We start from the raw sequence: 23,402 nt of genomic DNA, 5'->3' as shown, positions 1-23,402 counted from the left end.
GAGTTAGGTGGTGGCACACCCAAGGTGTCCCCTCCCATTCCCTGAGACACTGGGACAAGGCTGGCCAGGAGCTGATGTAAGCACCTGGTGTGAACTGTGCTCCTCACAGAGCCCTCATCAGATGTTTCACAGGAAGCCTCACTGATCCTCAGGACTGACACCAGCAGTGGGACACGTGTGGGGTCTTGGCCAAGGGGATTGTGAATCACCTCTTCCACTTTTCAGGAGAGTGATGAAACCACTTGGCTACAGGTTGGGAGTGACTGGATGTGACTGGACATGTGATCGGGACACATCTTCATAGCTCACTCTTTTCTGAGGACATGTATTAGAGGGGTGAGGTCCGTGACTAGAAGAGTAGTAGATAGTCACCCTTTCATGCAGGTGTTTGTGCAATTAGAAAAAAAAAATTCTTCCTTGTATTAGAAGAGGTTGTTAAATTTTGCCATTAATCACTGCATGCAGAGACCTGTGTTAAAACAGAGGCCCTGGAGCTGGCATATACTCATCCTCAAATATTTTAATACAGAATGATGAGCTAATGCCATCCAAGTCACTAATAACACTTTATGTAATTTAGAGAAGGAATTTCCAGGTAATGAAAAATGACAGCACTTTCCTTTCTAAAAAGAAACCCCTCTTCAATTCAGTTCAAATTACCATGAAATAGATATATACAAGCTTACAGATTATGGAAGTAGTAATAAAGATGGGATGAGGCTTAAATACCAAAAGCTTTTCAGGCAAGATAATAACCTAAATGTCTAAATGTCTGATAGCCTTAATGTCCAGTGTATTCTCACAGATAATAAGTACCAAAAGCTATAATCCCGCAGTTTAATTTCAATAGCTGAATAGGTTTTGGGGTACAATTTCTGCAGCACTGCAAGTATGATTCAGGTGTGAATTAATAATTTATTTCTCCCTCCCTCCCCCCAGCAAAGACTTATATAACTCAAATTATTTTTTCTGAAGGTAATATCCCAAAACTAAGTGAGCACAGGTGCAAAAGAAAACTCCCCAGTGACATGCAGTGTGTTTTTACCATGCAAATAAAGCAAATCTCAAAGGCTCACTGTAAATGCCAATGTTATATGTTTTATTTTTAATCAAGTAATTCTTTTCAACCTCAATATCCATGACTGACAGGAAAAAAAAGACATTAGGCATGAAATGAGGATATAAAATACATGATATGTAGAAAGGCAATCAGTGCTTTAGTCCCTCAAGACAGTAAACAGGTGAAATGACTTTCAAAACTTCAACTCAAGGTTTTTTTCTTACAACATAAAATTCAAGTGATTTTTCTTTTATTTCACCTTGTAAACAACATACAAGTCAAAATGGACAATGAGGTAATCTATACTACAGAGATAATTTAAAAACACTAGATATGACACAGTATTAAAAACATATAGAAATCAGTGTTCACTTTGGTCTCTAGTATGGTTATTGTTATTATTATCACAAGCAACACATACTAGTTAAAGCCAGTCTGGTGATGTTTGTCAGACAGTTGTTGCTTAACTTAGTAATCCAAGAGGTAGTCAAAACCATTGTCCTTTGTAAAGATATTCACACATTTGGTTCAATGACAATGGTAGCAAATACCTTGCTACTTTTCAACATTCTCAGAAAAATACTGCCACAGCTGCTGATACACAGCCCTGGTTTATACAAAAAAAAAGAAATGTGTGTTCATAGATCAACCTCTTGTTATCAGTCAACAATTGTAACAGGAGTAACACAACCACTGGATCTTAAAGAGGCTGTTGATAAAACTAAGCAAAGTAAGATCGATGCATTTAACAAGGCTCTGCTTGTTTCTAAAACAATACTCAAATCTCATTAAGACTTCTAGGAAATTAAAATCAGTGCATCTGCACATGTACACATCTTCCCAATTACTGTTATATCTAGCACAGGGGAATACATATATATTTTTTATGATAAACATTTCTTACAGATAAATTAATTAAATTAAATTTAAGACTCCATGCGATTTCCCATGTTCTTTTATAATTCTTCTTACAAAGAATGGTACAAGATCTATAAGCACTTTTTTTTTTTTTTAATGGGGTTCTATTAACAAAACTAAGTTAGCAGGAACCAAGCAGGAACTCCAGGATAACACTGGTGCAGAATAAAATGGCTGAAAAAGGTGGCCTGCAACGGGAAGAGGTAGGATCCAAATGTGGTGTTTGGCACTCCCTGAAAGCTGGCAAAAGGCAAAATATTGCAAACGGTATTACAATGCCAGATCTACCATTAACTGCAGCAAAAAGTTATTTGGCTCTTCCTCCAAGAGTCTTCCTCATGGCCTATCTTTTGTAGCATGTAATTAAATACTGTGACCTCTCCTTGGGGAAGAGTAAAAAATATCTCACAATGTCCCTTACAATTAAATCACATTGAGCATTTTGGGATGGGGGAAGGGGAGGGAGGGAGATTCTTGCTTCAGGTTTAACCTTATCTCCACTATTGTTAGGAGAAAAATACATCTGTCTGAGCAGATATTTGAACTATTTCTACTCAAATGAGTTTTATTGTGGAGCGCTCTGGCAAGGACAGGCTGGTGAATAGGGGGAGATCTAGCCTGAGCAAATGCTGCCGAATATTAATTTTGTCCTTAGGCATGAAGGAAGAATCCAAACTCAGTCTGTGCCTCCTCCTTTAAAAGGTTCTTTGCTTATTTGGAGCAGCCAATTGAAGGAGTGTAACTAGATTTTTTTTCCTACTGCAGCCCAGTGCTAAGTAGTTACCTGCTGCAGCTTATGCTGCTATATGTTCAACTTAGGCATGTACGTTTTTGTCTCTTCTGGAGCTGTATTCATTCCCATGAACAGTGCCCATAATCCTTTGGACAGAAAAATAAAAACTTTCAAAGAAATGTTTGGAAGGGTCTCATAATTTCAAATGGATGCTTCATCTTAAACAAGTATTTACCATAACGTCTGCAGTGGTGAACTAACAGTCACATATTCAGTACAGATAAAAAGTATGTACCATAGATCAACAGCCACCTTTAAGGCCACAGCAGCACAAAGGTGTGTTCATGCAGTAGATATGAGGTAGCCTTTTGCTGTAAACAGAATAATAATTTTATTGTCACCTATGTAAACAAAGTGGGCTTGATGCTTTTGTGTTTTTGTTCTTCCCCCTCCACCCCAATCCCCCATCCCTCCCCTCCTAGAAAAGCCAAGCACCAGTAACTCCGACTGGAAGTCAGTGGGAGCTGTGGTTGCCCAGCATCTCTGAAAACTCAGACCCTGTGAATATAAAGACACAAATGCTCACATAAGCAACCAGTACATAATACCACTTCATCATTTCACAGGAACTTATAATACAAAACGCTGAGATCTGATTATCAGAAACGTAGGTCTACATCAACTCAGAGGTAGTTACTAACATCAGTACATAATACTTATACAGAGATAAAAAGGTCTATTTGGTTTGTTCTGAGTAAGCAGGTCTGTAGACTATTCTGTAAAGAAAAAACATTACATGGTATATTCCCTGAGCAAAGTTCTTTGTCCTGAGTATGTTATGTAACAGTGATAACATTCTAATATATAAAAATAAAACCTTAAGCTTTCAACAATAAGGTAGGGTTTGGTATGTGCTCTTAGCAGTTCAGTCTGACTTTGGTGCGCACAGTGATTTCAAACAGCACCTACAAAAATCCACATGTTGAAAACATTTCCTTATCTCAGCTCTGAACTTACATATAAACAGGGAATGACCAGTTTTCAAATCCACAGTTGCCTATTTCTATAAGGAACTTTGGTTTAAATTTTCAAAGTGACCTAAGTTTTGCACCTTTGCTGTTTAACCTGGTTTTTACATCGACTAGAAGGTTAAGCAATGCCACTTTGATTTGTCTACATAATTTAAATAAGTTTACTATCCTTACGTAAGGCAAGGACGTTCTCTATAGATATATCACATTCAATATCGTCAAAGGTAAGCTTTGCATTAGCATTACTGAGAACTTCAGTACAAACCTTGAGATTCTTGCAAACACTGGCAAGGAATTCACACAAAATAATTCTCTCTCGAAATTGCGCCCTTCACTGAGGAGTTTGATGACTACCTGTTCACTGAAGCAGCAGCAGCACCAGTAAAAGTCTCATGTGGCAGGACAAGTGGGAAGGGGAAAGGCCAGGCAGTGAGCCAGCTCATACCTGGTGTAACCCTCGGCTGCAGAGGAGTTACCAGGGTAGGACTTTGGCTCGCTGCAGCCTTTCATGCAGGCTGTTTCTTTAGTTTGATTATCCGAGCTTAAACCTACCCGACACTTTCAAGCTTTAACAGCCTGTGTTTATTGCCAATGTTAAGGATTATACAGGTTTCTCTAATTAACTTACATCCACAATGGGATTTGTCAGAGTACGTTATCTTACGTATGACTTGGTAATTCAAAAGTTACAAATGGAAAGCGACTTGAAGTTTTGATAGGCTCCAACTCTATTAACCCCGGGCAAGGCCTGCAGCCCAGGGAGTCTCACTCTGAGGCCACCAATCTTCCTCCTCCTTCACACAGAAGTGTGTGGTCCTGGGCACTCGGCACCAAGGCTGGTCAGCTGCAGCCCCCAGTTCACCAGAAGCAGGTAATGCCCAGGGCTTCTGGCAAATCTGCAGGTCTGCACCCATGCTGTATCACCATCTAGGGAGGCCAGCTGAGCAACCCCAAGTGCCCATCAACATTTAGTCTTAGGAAACTATTCAGCCCAGGATCTCGTTAGCTTTGCATTTTGTTTTCTTGAAAACCCAAACAGACAACAACAATAAAAATCCCTAGGGAGTTCTCTCCATGGTATTTCAACAGGAAATAAAGGGGAAGACCCTTCAAATTGAGGGACACTACTTGGGACCAAGAGAAATTGCTGCTGCTGCGGCTACTACTGCCACCAAGGTACCCTAAATGTTCACAGTATACAAATGGCTAAGCAGGATGGCATCCTGACACCACTCAAAAGGGTCTGTTTGGTAACAACTTACACATTCTCCCCTACACAACAGACATCTAAATTACAGTTACAATCATATTAAGTTAACAAAATGTTTTGAGAAACCATCACAGAAACTACACATTCATTGTCTCTTCTGGAGCTTTAAACTCCTCACCAACAAAGGGTGGTGGCAATGAGAGTTGTCTTGAGTCATGAAACTGCCCTGCACTGGCATGGGGAAGGGAGGGTTTTGATATTTTGTGGAGATGAAAAAGGAAATAATTCAAATTGATGGTACAGGGGATGTCTTAGTATCTTTAGTACCATATGGCAGCTTTAAAATATGAAAGTATCCTTTGGTTCACAAGAAACATAACAGTCTTGATCTCAGTTCTTTGTGTGGTTTATCAGGTTTGGTTTGTTTCTGAGTGAAATTTCAGAAAATTGGGTTTTCTTGTTTGCTTTCTGAACACGTTTAGAAACTGGTTCTAGGAATGAGTTCAGGAACATTGGGTGGGTACAGTGACTTTTGCTTCACAGTAATGTCTGGTGGGATCTGGAGAATGGTCTGATGGAAAAATATATATTTATAGATATGTACACATACACACACATGCATGCACACTCACACATACACACAGAAAGTAAAACATAATGCACCCTGCTCAAATGTATTTTGTTTGGAGTGATTTGTCTATCAAAGAAAAAAAAACAACAAAAAACAACAAAACATTCACAGTTCCTCAACAGTAGTTAAAATTCCAGGTCAGCTACTGATAATGAATTATTTCCCCTGTACTTGCATGAGGTAGACATCCCAAGAGGGTAAAGAAAACGGAACATTATGAAAAATGCATTAAGTTTTTTTCCTTTTCTGAACAGAAGGCCCCTTTCTGTTTGGTTCTTCAGGCGACGCAGACAACTTACTCGACGACACTTCCTGCGGTGACCTGCCCGAGCGCTCCGACATCTCCGGCCTGCCTTCCTGAGAGTACGATGGAGACGAGAAGCCGTGCGATCCTCCCCCTTCTCTCAGCAAGGCAGAAGTGGAAGGCTGCGGCTCGGCTTCGTGTCTTCCCTGAGAACTAGCGGGCTGCTGCGAGACAGTTTTATGGGGGCAGTTAGCCACCATGTGCATGATGCTCTGACAGTAATGGCACTTCTTTGGCTGCGGAGGTAGACTACATTCTTTAGCGTGGTGGTCGAGGCCACCGCAGTTGTAGCATCTAAAACCAAACAGACAGAGATGGAGTTACGCGAGGCAGCGTCCAGCGGGAAGGTTCCTTGCGGGCCCGGGCCCGGCCCCACTAGAGGGCACCAGATCTCCAGCCATGGCCAGCCCGCTGTCCCTGCGAGCCCGGGCACCCGCGCCCGCGGGAGGGGTGTCCGGCTCGGGCTCCGCCCGAGGCCGGTGGACCGGAATGACCCAGGTGCCTCGGCACGGTTGCCCAGGGTCCGGCTTTGTCTCAGGACCGGCTCTGTTCCAGGGTCCGGCTCTGTCCCAGGGCCCGGCCCTGTCTCAGGACCGGCTCTGTCCCAGGGCCCGGCTCTGTCTCAGGACCGGCTCTGTCCCAGGGCCCGGCACTGTCCCAGGACCCGGCATTTTCCCAGATCCCGGCACCTCGGCTCCTCTTGCTCAGCCCAGGCACGACAGGCCAAGGCTCCGGGCCAGGGGGACACAGGGTCTGTAATGGTACTTAGGGTTTCAATTCAAAATAAACTCAGCATAGCCCATGCAATAGTCATGAATCTGTGTTTGTGTTTCCTCCCAGAAATCCCAGCCCACGTGGCTGTGGCCGCGGTGCCGCTTTGCTGCGATGCGCTGCCCACAGCCCAGGGGTGCAGAGGCCCCTCCAGCCGCACGGACATAGCTTCAGCCACACGGACACGGCTTCTCCCACACTGTTCAGAAATGGCTGAAGCCCACAAAACCTCTTCTATTTAACCTTGTTAGCCAGGGGAGTCCTGAAGAACTTTCCAGCAATTCCTTAGGGAATCCTTTGTAACACACACCAGGAACACCAGTTATTGGATTACATTATTCTAACATACGATACAAAGAAATAATTACACGCCTTTGGCATGGTGACCTTATGTGCACCACCGAGTTTTCAACTTTGGCTGCTTTTGTATGCTTTCTGTTTCTTTGTTTTATAAAACTTGCACTGAATGCATAGACATTTCATTTCCAATAATCAAACATTACTGGAAAGAACTAAACCTGGTTTTTTTTTGTTGTTGTTTTTTTTTTGTCTTTTTTTTTTACTTTCCCTTAACCACCAACGAATAAAAACAAATATTTCACAAATACTTAGGTCCGTGGAGTCAAGGATTAAAAAAAAAGACTGTAACTATAACTATGAACAAAATACTGCAATGTGCTCTGGATCAAGCCCACATAAAGAAAGATATGTTACACTTTCAGATTCCTGAAAATTAACAAAGCACCATTTGACTCTTTTCACCTAGGATTTAGTAGTCCCTACTAGTTTATACAATATCAAGAAGTCTAATCCAAGCAAAGCTTATGTATAACTGAAGTCTCACCTATGGAATTTGCTTTACCTTGCAAAGAAATGCTATTGATAAAACCGGTGTAACTTTTAAAAAAAGACTGCAAATACCAACATTTGTAATTACACTCCAAGAAACAATGCCTGGCACCTCCCACTTCACATCTCTTCATCACTAGCAGCAAGATACCAACCATATCTTCATTTCCACAGACAAACAAAAAAACAGCACAAGTTTCTCATGGCATGCTGCATGCCATCATGTCCTACAAGACTGACCAGTAATTTACAGAAGTTAAATAATGAACACAACTTCATTGTCCTTTCAGAAATTATTGTGATTTATTGTTGTATCTTCCCTAAAAATGAGTAATAAGAAACCAAGCCCAGTACAATGAACTCTGCACTTCTACAACAACTGCAATAACATATTTCAGGTGAACTGGTTCCATTTTGATGTCACCACTGCCCTGAAGTTTGATGTGATTTTTCAGTGGAATTTGAAGACTGTGCTTACACTACTCTGTCTGCATATACTACAGACTAACCCATGAAGGCAAACACTGTCTAACAAAGCTTCCCCTGAATCACAAAGAAAACAACATGTACCAGCCCCATTATCACTTAGTATTGATTTCCCTAGCACAGGAAGGGAAATGACATACTAAGTACATTGCAAAATCCAAACATCCTGATCTAAGACCAAAACATCAAGGTTTTTTCTCCTATGGTTAAAAAAAATAATTTTCAAGTTATTAAACATTATCCCCACTTTTTGCCAAATCACTGCAGGTATTTTCAAATTAGTGACCCTCACTTGACAGTATGTTCAGCATTCAGTCTTCCTAACTGGCATTCAGCTGCTTCCACCACAAGCTTTCTAAATACCTTCTGAAAAAAGTAGTAAGGAAATAAAGCCTTGCAATTAGAGAAATGAAACAATAGCAGCAAAAATCTTTTAAGTGTTTTACTTTCTCCCCTTTCAATAAATACATCTAAGGATACACAGATGTGGTACTGATTGTAATTTAGGTTATATTAGAGAATGATGTTTATTATTACCTTTGTCATTGGTTTCTAGCAGTGTACTTGTTCCTGGGATAAATGCATTCTAACAGTATAGCATAGGAGTGTGCAGACATTCTGGAAATTGTATTTTTTGTCTTAATTCAGGATATGGAATTTTATGGCTGTGAATGCATCAGCACATTTCTTTTCTCCCTTAATATCACATCTATTTAGAACAGTTAGAAAAAAGAAAAAAAGTTTGAAAATAGGGTAAAGGGCCTCAGTAGCAGGATAGGCAGTAGCCATAGACAAATCAATTTAATCAGTCACTATGGTATGCTGTGTTATCCAATTCAGTGGACCATTTCACCTCACCAATTGGCAAAGAACCTGCTGTCAGGGCCCCTGCTTCCTCTCAAGCAGCCTCTGTCACCCTTTGCATAGCTACTCAATCAATACATCCTATTTGCAAAATATTGTAATTCCTTGCATCTATTTAAATTTTCATTGAAATGTCACTGTAAAAGAAAAACTGTCACAAGCAGTTGTGATGAAACTCTGATTTGGTTTTTGGGAATGGTTTTTGTTACCAGCCAATTCAAGCACCTGAGTAAAGTGTCACATTAGAGTATATATATGCCAGACAGAGTGTGCCTGGACTTACAGAGGAGGGTGATATTTATTCAGTTCTTTTAACTATTTATTCATTCCTCATCAATCACTCTTACCAGGAGAACAGACCACACCTCGCTCTGAAACGTCTTCCGTTTCCAAGGCATTTATCCCAAAATGGAAGTGGTCAGCCACCTCAGAGCTCCCAAATTGCCAGCATGGCATCATCCCCAGGCATTAAGGTATGGCATTAACCCTTTCATTCTGAGCACTTCAGCCCTTTGCTCCTCTCTGCTGTGTTTACTTATGTTACACCATCACGAAAGCCGAGAGCACGATGTGCACATGGGAGCTCACACATTCACATCGTCACCCGCACACACATACACAGAACAATACACAAGCTGATCCTGCCATGAAAACTGGAAATTCTCATTCCACTCTGCTCTCAGAAACTCCAGATTAGTGCAACCACAGCAAGTATCTCTTCTCTTCTGAAGCACCACGGAAAGAATGTATGTTAGCTTAAACGCAAGTTTATATGTAAATTCTACCGTGAGATGAATAAAACACAAAAAAACCTTAAATGTGCAATTATAATAGAATCAGCACTTACAAAGAACAAAAGTAAGAAGGATTTGTTAAAATAGGATTGTCTTTCTCACAGTAGGCTTCCATGATTTGCTAGCTAGCTTCAGGCTCAAAAATATAAAGAGATGGCAATTATCTTAATGGGAAATCCTTTCTTCTCTACAGCACTGACAGGAAGGTGAATCAGGGTGATTTTTTTATATAAAAAAGATGAACAACTTAATAGAGGAACACCTTGAGGAACTTGTCTAGCATTATATTTCAATGCTCTCAAAAAAATGTAACAATAATTCCTACTAATGAAGAAAGAAGAGAGCATATAGCAAGGTTAAGAAAACCTCCTAAATTCTCCTTCACTGTGGATTTGTGATTGCACAAAACCATACATATTAAAGGAAACATGAAGAAGCAGAAGTGTACAGATTCTGACATAAAATATGCTGAATTAATTGCAAAAAGCTGATGTCTGAAATTGATTAAAAATACTCAATTTCACAACCAAATAATATAATCTAGTCTTTAGCCTTTTTTCCTTCTTCCAGCAATCAGATACTCCTACTCAGGAAGCACACCCCAGCCCTAAACTTGTTAAAACAACAATACCCTTGCCTTGCAAATACGTTTTCCACAGTAACAACTCAGATGGGTTAAACAGCACTAGAGTAAACACAACTGCTTGCTTCTCTGAGCTGTTTTATAATATAATTTAGATGATAATGCAATACATATGACAAGTAGAGAAAAAAATATGTGTAACCCCAGACTGTTATCTGTTGAGAGAAAAAACTGTAAAATTACCCTAGTGACTGATTTGGGGGAGGGGAGGCAGGGAGTAAGGGGTTAACATCTAACAGGGATAGGAAAGGGAGGGAAGGGGGTACACTCAGAGGAAGACTAAAATAATTTGCCAGGATATACCCCACACCAGTTCCTCTTTTGTTATTCCTTTCTGAATGCTATCGGAGCACAAAAAAATGATTCTTGGCTAACAATACTCCATCTTGCAACATTAATGCCTTGAAAATGGCATGGAATCCTAGCAGTGTGTGCACATGAGATGCTGTTACAATACACTGAGTGCAACTGTGCGGTTAAAGCACAAAGGAAATGTTTAAAATCGTACCTAAATGCGCTGTCCTTTTCAGCCATTACTTTCACAACATACCTAAAGAAAGGCAGATGGAACAGGCAGCAGATCAATTATTCTATTTTGTAAATGGCTGTAAAGGGAAGTTAAACTATCCATGATTTAACAGAAAAATGGGTCTTAGACATAACTAAGATTTCCTCTGTTTAAGGCTTCAGTGACTTGTCATGAAAATAAGGCCATGAAATACAAAGGGATGCTTCTGACTACCTGGATGTGACATTTAAAAAAGCTCAGGGTGCTTGCTCAGGTACCACCTGGGACAAGTGAGAAAGACCTCCCACACCTCAGCAGGTGTTGGAGGATCCTCAGAAAGGATCTTCTGGGCTATTGAGGATCTGCTAATTTCAAATTGTCTTTGCTGCAGCTTGAAAAGCCAGGTTGGATGGGACTCCGAACAACCTGGTCTACTGGAAGGTGTCCCTGCCCCTGGCAGGGGAGTTTGGAACTGGATGCTCTTTAAGGCTCCTTTCAACCCAAACCATTTTGGTGAGCTGACAAGACACAGAGAAGATGAGTGGAATGTACACTCTGCTCATGCCCTCTGGCAGGGAAATGGATGGGATGTTCCTGCTCACAAGTGCATTGCTGGGCTTTACACCACTCTGGTTATCAACCTTTAATTCTTAAGCTGTAGCTGAATGCAAGAGAGAATACAGCCAACTTTGAAAACACTCTAAACAGGTATTAGAATTAAAATTAGTGAATACTGAAATACTACTGAAATAATAATTAAGGTCATGTGAAATTATCTTGTTAAATAAACTAGAGAAAGGAATATTTACAATCTTCATCAGAGCATTTATGGCTTGTTCATCAAGCAGGCTTACAGTGAGGAAGAAAACCTCACTAGCACCTCATCTATCAATCCATAGGGAAAAAAAATCAGTTTAATTTTAAAACTGTAAGTATTTTTAATCAAGAATGTTGTAAAACAGCATATTATCAATGCAGAAAACGGCACACTGGTGCCACATTTAGGTTTGTGTTGGTCCTGAGAGTATTTGCTACCCTGAACTTCTCGTTCATGCAAAACACTGTGCAGAGGCAACATGCTGGGAAAGTTAATTGCAGGCTGGCATTCTTCAGTGAAATTCAGTTAGAAAATTTCCTGTGCTTTACTACCTTTTTGAGATATTTAACAGGAATATATAAAAAAGATAACCTCTTAAAGAAAAATAAAAGATTAAATACAATAAAAATTCTCACACATCTATTATTTGTCCTGTGAATCCTACAACTCATGATAATATACCAGAGATCCAAGACTTTCAATTTTGTGAGAAAAACAAGGTCCCTCCATTTTTTTAAGCTTGCCTTCTTTCATTTTACAGATAGCTCCATCACGCTGACACCAACCCGCACTGTCTGCGAGGCTTCCAATAACACAGGGTGGAATATTGATGATGTTTACTCTTGTTACAAATAAATAAATAAAAATGCTCTGTTGTAAACTCATCAGATCGACTAGTTTTCTGTGGTTAGTTCTAAATCAATCTATTTTCCCCAGTGTATCACAGAACTAATATCAATAGGTTACGGTCTTTTGTTGCTCGGGTTTCCCCTCCCCCTTCCCCCCAACAAAGAGGCTGACAAACAACGTGGGGCATTAGCCTGATAAATCAGGCCTGTCAGGATACAATTTAGTTTAAGTTCACGAGGAAATAAAATTGTTTAAAATCTCCTAATACAATTTCACTGGAAGGTGATGGGGTTTGTTTTGCTTTTTTTACAAGCAAGAGCAACAATGAAACAGAAAGGTGGTTCAAAAAGCACAAAATGCAGCTTTTTCTCCACAAAAATGGAAAGAACTACAGAGACAGCAGATCTTAAAAAATAACTTCAACGATGTTGTTTCCATTCTTCTTTCCACTAAACCTTATCTCTACTATCCACTCAGCTCCCTTTACAGGCATGGAGAATTATTTTTCACACAATCACACAAAAATCCTTAAGAAATGCAACCTCATGGAGGAAGATTTGGATGCATTTTCATTTATTACAACAAAAGGGTTTTCTTTATATTAAAAGCTAAAAAGTCCTGAAATAACAATTTAGAAAGTGCAGTTTTGTTTCTAAATAACATGAAAGATTGTTTTGCTCCTATAGTATCAATATAGCATGGAAAGAATGTGTGTATTTTAATGGCTTTAACCCATCCAGATAAAGCAGATACAAAATCAGGAATGGTTTAAGGAAGTTATGTTTGAAACAGCCATATATCACACATTTCAAACATGAAATTATTTCAAGCAAGTCTACTATTGTTAATCTTTTTGCAGTGTGAAACCACACACACAAATACTCTCAACCACAAATTTCCCTTGTAAGCTTTAATTTCTGTGGGAATAATAAAAGAACCCAGTTTTTCAACAAGAACAGCTCTGTATGCAGTAATTTTTTTAAAAGTACGTATTTTCCACAGCTCCTGCTGGTGGTGGCAAGGCTGCTTGGGCTCTGCTCTGGGCACTGCTGCTGTGTGCACCCAGGTCTGCAGTGCCCTGCCAAGCCAGCTGGCTACCAGGGCTGAGCAGACCTCGCTGCCCGTGCCTGGAAGCACTGCTGAGTGCCCTGTTTACAGAAGCCTGCCTCGGTAACAGTAGAAGCCTCTCACAGAGGTGGCTTGAGCCTCCTGGCCATGTGGATAAGGATGCACGCTGCATAAAACCGGCTCAGCTCTTTCTGGGTCAGTGAGGTGCTGGTCATGAGCTAAGAGGCATGCCTGACCTTATCTGCCTCTCAGCAGAGCTGGTTCCAGGGTTTCCACATCCACTGATCAGTTAATCCACAGATGAGATAAAAAGGCAGTAGGTAACTGGGAATCAGTTGTTAAAAACTGCATTTTCAATTTTGTTCCTTACTTCATCGCTAACATTAGCAGCAAACACAACAAATACAGCAAATGCAAGTGACGCCAACTCACAACAGCAGGAAACAGCAAATGGCATCCTGGCAGTAGGCTGGAGCACTGAGGCAGGCCACAGTAGAGAAAGAGAAGGAAAAGAGTTGTTCTGGAAACACATAACCTATTCTTCCTCCCCAAATACCAGCTGTGACTGTATGACTTTAGGTACCTCATATAAATCAGTTTCACGCACAGTTTCAGAAACATCTGGTGACAGGAGTATGGACTGACTTAGATCCTGGCCTTGAAATGGATTCTCCCATTACATACACTGAGTTAGATGGCTTGCATGAATACAGGCTTCATGAGTGTTAAGGATTGCAGGATTTAACCAGCAGCTCACATTTTCATTTCATTCTTCAGAAGCAAAGGGGTGGTTACTGTCTCTGTGACACACTCTCTACGAGGAGACCACGCCAGCAATCTCTATAGGGCTTCTTTCCAGAGCTAATGGCACTGATAAAGTCATGTCACATGAATCACATGGAGGGCTTCCCATCCCAAATATGGAACAAAAGGGCATCAAACATGGTGCTTGCTTTTGCTTTAAATAGCACCTGTAAGTTCATACATTCAATACCCACAAGAACTATTAAATAATTCAGATGCTCTATAGCCACACTTTAATGGTAAGGAAAAGCTGCATCCCTCTGATTGCACTGACTGAGAAAGGAAGCAGTCACCTTATTCACTCTTCTGAACTTGCACCTTAAGATGTCTAAAATAGACCAGCTTCATATATTTACATTATTACTAAATGGCTGGGCTGAGCATTTTCTCTAACACATTTTTAAGAGGCTTTCAGTATCTTGAAGAAAAAAAATTATTTTGCAACTTTCACATTAAAATGCGGAAGAAACAGTAAAGCGTGAAAAGAGGATTTCGGCTGCAACAGGATTAAGCCTTATATGTTAAAGCTTTTAATTCCCACCTGAGGCAGGTATTCTTGTTGTCCCACACTGCCTGATCCCTGAGCATTAAAAGAGAAATAATGCCATTTTCTACTATTCTGCCCTACATCACCACCGGATTTATCCTCATCATTAATTCTCTCTATTAATTGTGTACATAAGATACATAATATCTTAATATACATAAGATAAATACAATTGTTTACCTAAGAATAGAAAGCAATTTGTGCATATAAAAATTATTGTTAATTCAGAATTTGGTGTTTCCTTTTTCCTAGTTTGGCCTCACGATGGTAAATCTCATGCACATGTTTAATACTCATATCTCTGAATTTTGTTAATTCTGTATACACTTAAAAATAATGGAACATAATGATCTAGTTTACCACATATAGTTTCCCTGTATGTGGTAAACTAGATCACTTTATCCTCTTGGTTGGATTATGTAGATTAAGTGGTATCACTGCAGTAAAATTATAACAATGAAGTTAATAAAAGTTTTCTTAAATATTGCTAGTTCCCAGAAACAGAGCATCTTAATGGTCTTAGTTCTGATGTCAGTCACAATGGCGTAGATCCAGCGCAATTTTGATGACTTCACCGAGCTTATTTTCTGTTCTCTTTAATAATGTAACACAGAAAATTTCCCACTGTACAAATTCTGAAAGGTCACACAGCAGCAGCCAAGGCTGGTTGCAGAGGTCAGGTTGGTACAAGCTGTGAGGCCACAGAGCAATGTACGCTGAAGCTCCTTCATTCCACCTGTAAATTTGTGTTGCTGGTTGATGTAACATTTGAAAGCAGAACACAGCATAAATCACAAAGAAAACCAAAGAATTGTGGCAAGAGTGGAGGAGTGATGTGTCTTCTGCCCATTTTTGCTCAGCCTTTCAGCCTAAGAAAGAATGAATTATCTCAAAATTAAGAATGCTTATAGGCCAGGAATCAGTTGTTCTGACAGGACTGATGAACTCTGAATTAGGAGATTTGATAAAATAGGAACCCTACACTTGAATAAAATGTTTGAAAGCAAAGAACAATTCAGGTAAGAGCACCCCATTTGTGATCATGGCAGGGGAAGAACAGATTACAAGCTGGACATTGAGTAAAGCTGCCACAGGAAAACACAGTGGATATGCTCACTGAACACAGCACAACCAACTTCCTGTAGTTTTCATCAGAAATTCACACACCAAAGCCCTGAATTTACAATTTTAAAAGCAGTCACTAACCAGAGGAATGATTAATGTCAGCATCATGTCTGTGTTTTAACAATTCATTAATACTCTGAAACAGCCCTCCAGTTATCCAGTAGCACTCACTGTGCGAGGCAGGAACACTGTACATTAAGAGTGGAAGAAGAGGCAGAAAGAGCAGCATATTTTAATGCAAGCCCAAAAGCTGTTAGTGATAAATCAAGACTACTGGTTGGGGTGGAAGAAGGCATGTGTGTCTCTGCAGTCACTCAGTGAAGTGTGCAAAGGCCACAGGAAAGAATTGGGAATGGTTACAAGGGGATTGGTTACAAGTTCTTCCAATCTGGCAGGAAAATCAGTAAAATAGAGGATTACTCAGTTATGCTGGTAGCCTGTCTGCTCTCCTCAGATCCCAGGCTCTGGGGCACATTAGAAGACACAGAAAGGTGACTGTGACATACTGCAGGGGCTAGGAATGGAACATATAACATGTCAAATCCATAGGACTTCATTAGCCCTGACTGAAACCCAGCTTCTTCCTGCTTTAATGATTATTTACTATACTGCCACAAGGTTATGGAGACAATTCTTACTATTCATTGAGCTGTTAATTATTCTAGTGACAGATCTACTGCAGGAAAGAGAGTATTCTTCTGGCACAAGACCTTAAAGTATCACAGCTGGGGCAGGGGATTTGAACTCACAGCAAACTGAACTTATTCTTTTTTTCATTCTGGATAAACACTGAGTGCTTGAGGAAGGAGGGAGCTCACTGGCAGGCAGTGTGAGGGAGCACAGTTCTCAGCATCAGGCTGGAGCAGGGTCCCTGCCATCCACTCAGTGTCCTCCAGTGGCAGTGTCCTTTGTCACAGCTGCTCCTGACGGGTGGCACAGGGTGCCACAGTCCTTAGTGAGTGCAATAACAAATTGTACTGGCTGTGAGTGTTGGGTATCTGTATCACTGCACCACTGGAAAAACCAAGCCACCAACCTCAGGAGCTGCTCTGTAGCTGAACTCTTCACCCTCTGCACCTGATGGAATCCCAGAGCCTCCATCACTGCCTGTCCTTGTCAGGTACAGTCTTCCCCACATCACTGGGTATAATGTTCTTGCAAGTGGTCACTGACCCTCCTTCATCAGAGAGTGAAGAGGAGAAACCTGGGTGTCTCACCTACAACCTACTAATCCTCCTTGAAAAGGCTGAACAACCCTCTGAAGATTACAGCAACCTCCTGATGGAGGGAAGATTTGTGTCCAAACTTGTCTTTCACAAGTTTCACAAGGGGGAGGTGTGTGGTGAACTGGGGGACCTTTTGAGTAGGTTAGAAGTGTGCTCACTGGCTTGGGCCATACAAGTGAAGAGGAGAACTCAGAAGCCAACCTGGTAATTCCTGAGGGGCTCAGCTGTAAAAGCTAGAGCACAAGAGTTGCTGCTGTCCAGTAAAAAACCCAGCTGACATAAGACACAGACAGCAAGTTAAATTTGACATTTGAGTCTCTTGGCAGCACCTAAACATCAAATCTAGGAACCAGATGGCTTTTGTGAAGTTGGAAATAGTCACACCTGAACAGTGTTAGCCATAGAAGACAAGGGACTGGACCTTTAGAAACCTGTCACTTCCTACAATATTCCTGGATACTTCCAGGAACAAATCAATTGTTTATTGAACCAAACTCTCTCTTGAAAACCTAAAAGGACTTTGCTGCTAATCAAGATCCCTTTGGCTCTCCTCCTTACAAACCTTCTATCCAAAATATCAAAATTTCCTGGAAATACACAATCCCACATAACCACAAAATGCAGGGAAACTGTGTCTGACACCCAGGGCTCTGGATTTCAAGCACAGCCCACAAACTTCCCTTATGAAAAGTCTCATCCTTCCCAGGCTCAGAAGCTGGTGATAGAAACTTCTTTCTCTGTCATAGGCAGCCTGTGTGACACAGTTAGATATAATCAAATGCTTACAGGTATTTAAATGCCTAAGTCCCACTGACTTCAGAACTAAGCAATGTCCTCATAGCTCAGAAGATCTGAGTCTGTGCCCCTCAGGATTATATCTGGTACACCAAGGAAAGTTATGGTACAACAAAGCACAACCATATGGTGATCAGGCCACAAATTGCCATTCACTAGTGCAGGAATTAAGCACATCCTGCAAAATGCATAAAATACCTGATTTTGAAACTGTTTTCTTTGTTACAGCTATTTCACCACTGTCCAACTATTATAATGAAAAGTCATAGACAAGTTGTGAAAAGTAATTTCAATTACATCAGAAACATTACACAGAAAATGAGGGCTATCATGAGTTTAATTGGACTTCACATAAGTGCTGAAATCCCCTCCACAAGTCTTTTACATTCCCTCTTGGCAGGCAGCACAGATTTGAGAATTAGATGAAGAAAGCACACACTTTCTAAATGATGAAACAAATCTAAACTAGAATGCCCTCAATGAGCTGCTGTGCTTGGATTTCATTCCAGTTTCCTGCAAAGCTTTGCACAGTGAGTGCCACCACTGCTTGCAGTCTTGGCAGCATCAGGAGCAGTTCCCAGGGTGCCCTTCTGTTTTCATACTCTGCACTGCAAAACAAGCCAGCAGCAGAGTGCTGTGCCAGGCAGAGTGCAGGGAGGGTCAAACCATCCAGAACCATCAGCAAGTGACCAGGACTCCAGCTCAAATATTTTGCATTGCATTCACAGCTCTTCCTTGGGTAATGTAAAAAATAAGTGGAAGATAATTACTGAGTAAACAGCCCCCTTTCCAAGAAGAATGCTTCCAAAGGCATATAAACTGCTTTCAAAACTGCTAAGGATGATGCCTGTGATGATCCATGCAGTCACTAAAATGCTAGCCAATTCTCAAAGGAAAAAATTTCAGTTAATTCACTCACTTTTTTTTTCCTATTTGTAGCACTTATTTAGCTTGCTTCATATCACACCTCCAGTTTTGAGACAAAATCATAAATCATTGCACTGGCACAACTGTGGGTGTGATAAACACTGTCAGGAGGTGGGAGGGAGTAGATTAAGCAATGCAATTCCCATTGTCCTCAAACACTCTTGCAGAGGAACTACAATGTGGAACAGGCACACTGCCTGGGATTTACCCCTGGTTTCACACAAATCTATACTGGATTTCTATCTAGATTCATGAATTTGCCAATATCATAATATTCCATCTGATCCCCACCAGTAGGGGGGTGTGTGTGTGTGTGTGTGAAGAGTGGATGAAAGAATCACACACTCCAAGTCCAGGCAGAAGATGCAGATGTTCAGCTTAGTTTTGTGTGGCTGTGGCTGAATTTCCTTTCAGTTACAGACAATGAGCTGGAAAAAAACTTAACTGACAAAAAGTAGCAAAGCTGTGTGCTTTGAGTTAAATACACTCTAAATATAGTGCACAGAGATGCTTAACATCCCTCCTCTAAGGAAATAGGTTTTTACACCATTCTTTTACATATTCCCCATAAATCAACCAGCCCCATTTCAGGCTAACTAATGCTTTTTTAATGAACTGTCCCTCCACTTATGCAGAGCATGGCTGGGGCATTTTCCACTCATGCTCATGCAAGTTACAGCTGGACATATGCTTTTACTTGCAGCCTGACTATTTTCCTCTACCCCTTCACAGGTTCTGCCTTGCTGTGTTATTCTTTCTTCATTTTCCTACCATTGCAATGCTTCATGTGGAAGCACTGCACCTGTTAGGGCTCAGCAAGAATAGTTCTCTATATTCCTTTTGAGGCTATTGTTAAGGTAGGGCTTCAGTAAAAAGCCCTACCTCATGGACAGACCGGCAGCTAAAAAGGAATAGGAGAAGGGAACGTCAGTGTTTTGTCACCGATTACATGAGATGACTTCTCAGCTCAATTTATTTTGCCTGTAGTTACCTCAAATTCAGTGGGGAGGAAACCTTTGAGAGGAGCTTGGCAGCTTTGACATGCCTCTCAAATTTACAGTATTTTTAAAAATCTGTAAAATTACTGCATGTTTCAATAATCATGGCTGTGATTACAGGACTGATGCATATAGTCAGAAACTCAAGTGTGACGTTCTAGGTTTCCTGTCTTTGCAAGAGAGATGAAAAGGCAGCATGGTGGGGCCATAAGGGTGGGTCAGAAAGCTGAACAACTGAGTAAGAAGAGGGATAAACCAGAAGAGGGTCACCCACACCAAGCCCCTTATTAAAGGCAAGGGAGGCCATCAGCAATGGCACTGTCCCACCTGCTGGCAAAGCCTGGAAGGCACAAAGCAACTGTTCAGCCCTGGAGAGGCTGATGCCAACCCCAGGATGCTCAGGAGGAAGTGTGTCCATCACAGCAGCACTGCACAGCTCAGCAAGGAGGAAGCTCAGAATGGCAGGAGCTGAAGGCCTTCCCACGTGAGCCTGCTGACACTGCCAGGATAGCTGTGAGTCAACCATGTCTGCTGCTCTTATGGTATGCAAGTTTAATTGTTTAACTTCAGGAGCAGAATTAACTTCTGTTCCACCATTGAACTCACAATTCATGGTCAGAGGCAGCCAAGATGGCCAGGTCATCCAGAGCAACACTTGCTCCATTCTGAGGAATGCCTTGAACACCTTTGCAGCAACAGCAGTCTATCCTCACTCTGTAAATTACCTTAGCTCTTTACCATGGATTTAACTGCTCAAATGCCTGTCTTACAAACAAAACAGCTTTGAGATTCAATTATCAACTTTGATACTCATTCAATAACAATTCATTTTTATTCAAGAATGGGACACCATAGAGGACGCTTGGGTTCCCTTAAATATGTCAAAACTGGGACAAAGAACCTGATTTCTGCAAAATGCTGGGACAATTCCCATGCCTTATTATACTCAATGGCATAGAAGTTAACAGGCCAATATACCTGTTGACATACCACTGGCTCTCTAGAGCAAAAATTTTTTAGAGGTTGTTATCTGCCATGGTTAACTCTGCTACTAAGTGCTTTGGTGGCTCTGAAAGCAGAGTGCTTTACAACAGAATACACCTATATGTATCAGTATCCCTTTTAGCTTCAATGAATACTTTGAAGTTTTGAGGTTTTCATGCCAGAAATGCTGGTGTCAACATTTCTAAGGCCTCTAATGATTTCTGCTGTTACTGAATCCAGCCTCAAATATTACCATGCCTGTAAATTACTTGGAGTAAACAATATTCAACTGCAATTCTAGTTTGTTGACAGGATTTAAAAAAAAAATATTTAGGGAGAAAAATCTGCATTTGGAAATAGTACTTTAAAATGATCTAAATGCTACCACTCTGTATCTTTGAAAGAGCATCAATACCAAATGTGCTTACCACACATCTTAGGCGACTCTTGCCGCGTGCGTTTAGAGTGGTGCTCCCTTCGGTCTGGCTCCAAAGTTAAAGCATCTGAAGTGTAAATTGTGTGTGACACAGCCAAGGAAACCCACTTTACTTTAACCTTGTTAATGGCGAGCCAGATGGAACCGCTGAGGCCACCCATTGTTCGGGTTTGCATTTTTTTGTAATGCCATGGTGTAGGTCCATAGGGCCTCATGAATTCCCCTCCTCTGAATATATACTGTGCTGTTAAAGGCACTGAAAGGATCAAGCTCTGCTCTGAGAGCAGCTGGCTTTGTATTTTTTTAATGGTTGTTAGCAGCAGCAGCAGGTCCATTCTACTCCCCTATTCTTCCTCTGCCCTTCTTAAAATCCTGATCTGTTGGTTCTTGAGGGAAACCAAACCCTAACTCTGACCTATATAGCACATCATACATTACCTCAGGGTCATTACCCCAAATATTCATCAAAAGCCTCAGATTCTCCCTCCCTTGCAGCCTCAGATCCTGCCCCAGCAGTTCTTAATCACACAAGTAATCATCACTGACTTCATCAACAGTCAGGTTGTAATTTCTTTCCTACCAAACCCAGGTAACCTGTGAGTGCATCATTTTTGTTAATGACCATTGCCTTCTGAAAAATTGGTCAAATTTCCCTGTCTTGACCTCTTTTGTGCCTTTAAGATGAAAAAGGAAGTAAGAGGAGTTTGAGCAAAGCCAGCCCACAGCCAATGACCCTGCCTGAGAAATAAGGGGCTGTTTGCAAATTGTTACATGCCAAGACCCATTTGAACAGCATTTGTGATGCAGAGGATGTGCAGTGCCTCGCAGTGCCAGTGCAATGATGCAGAATTATCAAACATTTGCTGATGAAAAGCTGCAACACATGACTTAACAGAGGTAACAGAAAACCCACGAGACTACAGCTGGCTGCCTAGCAGGTTTCCAGTTGCTGTGCAAGATAACATAATTTTGGGAGAGAGGAGTACTGTTCTCCCGGTCTACTCCAGCTGTGGTGCATGCTGCTCTGCACAGGATGAGGAAAGCACAAAGCCATCTCTCCAGCCCTTCCTACCCAATGGGCCTGCCATCAGGAAAGCAAACTGCATCTCAGGAAAAGGAGGCAGCAGCCAGGAATTACTGAATTGCACCACTGAGCACCAGACAATGTGCCTCCCTCTCTGCAGAGGACTTGACACTGCAGTTAGCACAACCTGTGAATGGCACTAGAGGGATGCTGCAAACAATTATCTGTTCCTACAGAAACTGCACAAAGGCTTTGGCAACACTGAGGCTGATCAGGGTATTAAAAGAGCTGAGAAACCATAATCAATACTTTAGAGCAAATTCCCTGGTCTGTTCAAAGTGGTTTGCTTTTGCACTACACTGGCACAGTAAGGAAGGGAAGGAAATCCTACTACCTGATTCCCAGGCCCATCTGGTATAGGAGACACACCACTCTTGAAATATATGATACCCCTGCCATTCCCAGTTAGTGTGTGTGCCTTTAGGAAGGAGAGTCAGGAGGCACCTGAAGCTCAGCAGAGCTTAGCCTGCTCTAGGCATGAATTCGAGTAAAGAATCAAGGACCCGATAATTTATCTTTTTTCCCAAAACTGCTCTAGATGCTGTCAAAAGAGCTGCTTCCACTGTTCTACAGGCTCCCAAAACCCAGCAAAATTCCAGCCAAACTCTTTACTCTTTCCGAGAGTTCCTGTAACCTGACACAAAAACCTGGGGGCAACCATGGCAGGCAGGAAAAGGGGAAGACCAATCTACCCCAATGTTCCCCAGTGACCAAGGGCAACCACAGGAGACACACCAGCAGGAAAGGCAGGACGTGATAACTTCTGCTTCCTCCTACAAATGTCAAGTTTAAATTTTGTCCCTTACCCCTCTATCTTTTACATAAATAGTAGGGTGCAACTTAGGAAAATTATTTTTACTTGAATATTTCTTTAATATTGTTGTTCTTAAAGGCTATCTGTGTGGTGGTGCTGGCATAAGTGGGAGGTGCTGCACAAGGCACAGAACTTTTATATTCACTGTGTTGTTAAAACCATTTCCATTTCTAAATAATAAATCACAGGGGAGGGTTCAAAACCAAGCAAAGCTCTTTTTCCTCCAACTATTTCATAGTTCATGTATTGGACTTTCTTTTAACAAATAATTTTCCTTTGCACATTGTAATAGTTCATTTTTGAAGGCCAGACTACCTTTAGTATATTTCCATTGTCTAAGAAAAT

At 41.2% G+C, this 23,402-nt stretch overlaps 1 protein-coding gene across 4 annotated transcripts in view; it reads right to left on the bottom strand.

Moving 5' to 3' along the window:
• Positions 1 to 1,076: 1,076 nt before the first annotated feature.
• Positions 1,077 to 23,402, bottom strand: part of LIN28B (lin-28 homolog B) — a 100,042-nt gene continuing 77,716 nt past the window's right edge. For all 4 annotated transcript variants that reach the window (XM_064709854.1, XM_064709855.1, XM_064709857.1 and 1 more), the window contains one exon: positions 1,077 to 6,181. In XM_064709854.1, the coding sequence (XP_064565924.1) occupies positions 5,812 to 6,181 (370 nt within the window). In that variant the 3' untranslated portion in view covers positions 1,077 to 5,811. The remainder of the gene's footprint in view (positions 6,182 to 23,402) is intronic.

The sequence above is a fragment of the Zonotrichia leucophrys genome, chromosome 3 (assembly GCF_028769735.1).
Source record: "Zonotrichia leucophrys gambelii isolate GWCS_2022_RI chromosome 3, RI_Zleu_2.0, whole genome shotgun sequence".
Classification (NCBI taxonomy): domain Eukaryota; kingdom Metazoa; phylum Chordata; class Aves; order Passeriformes; family Passerellidae; genus Zonotrichia; species Zonotrichia leucophrys.
The sequence above is the reverse complement of the archived record's forward strand: the minus strand, read 5'-3'. Positions and strand labels throughout refer to the sequence as shown.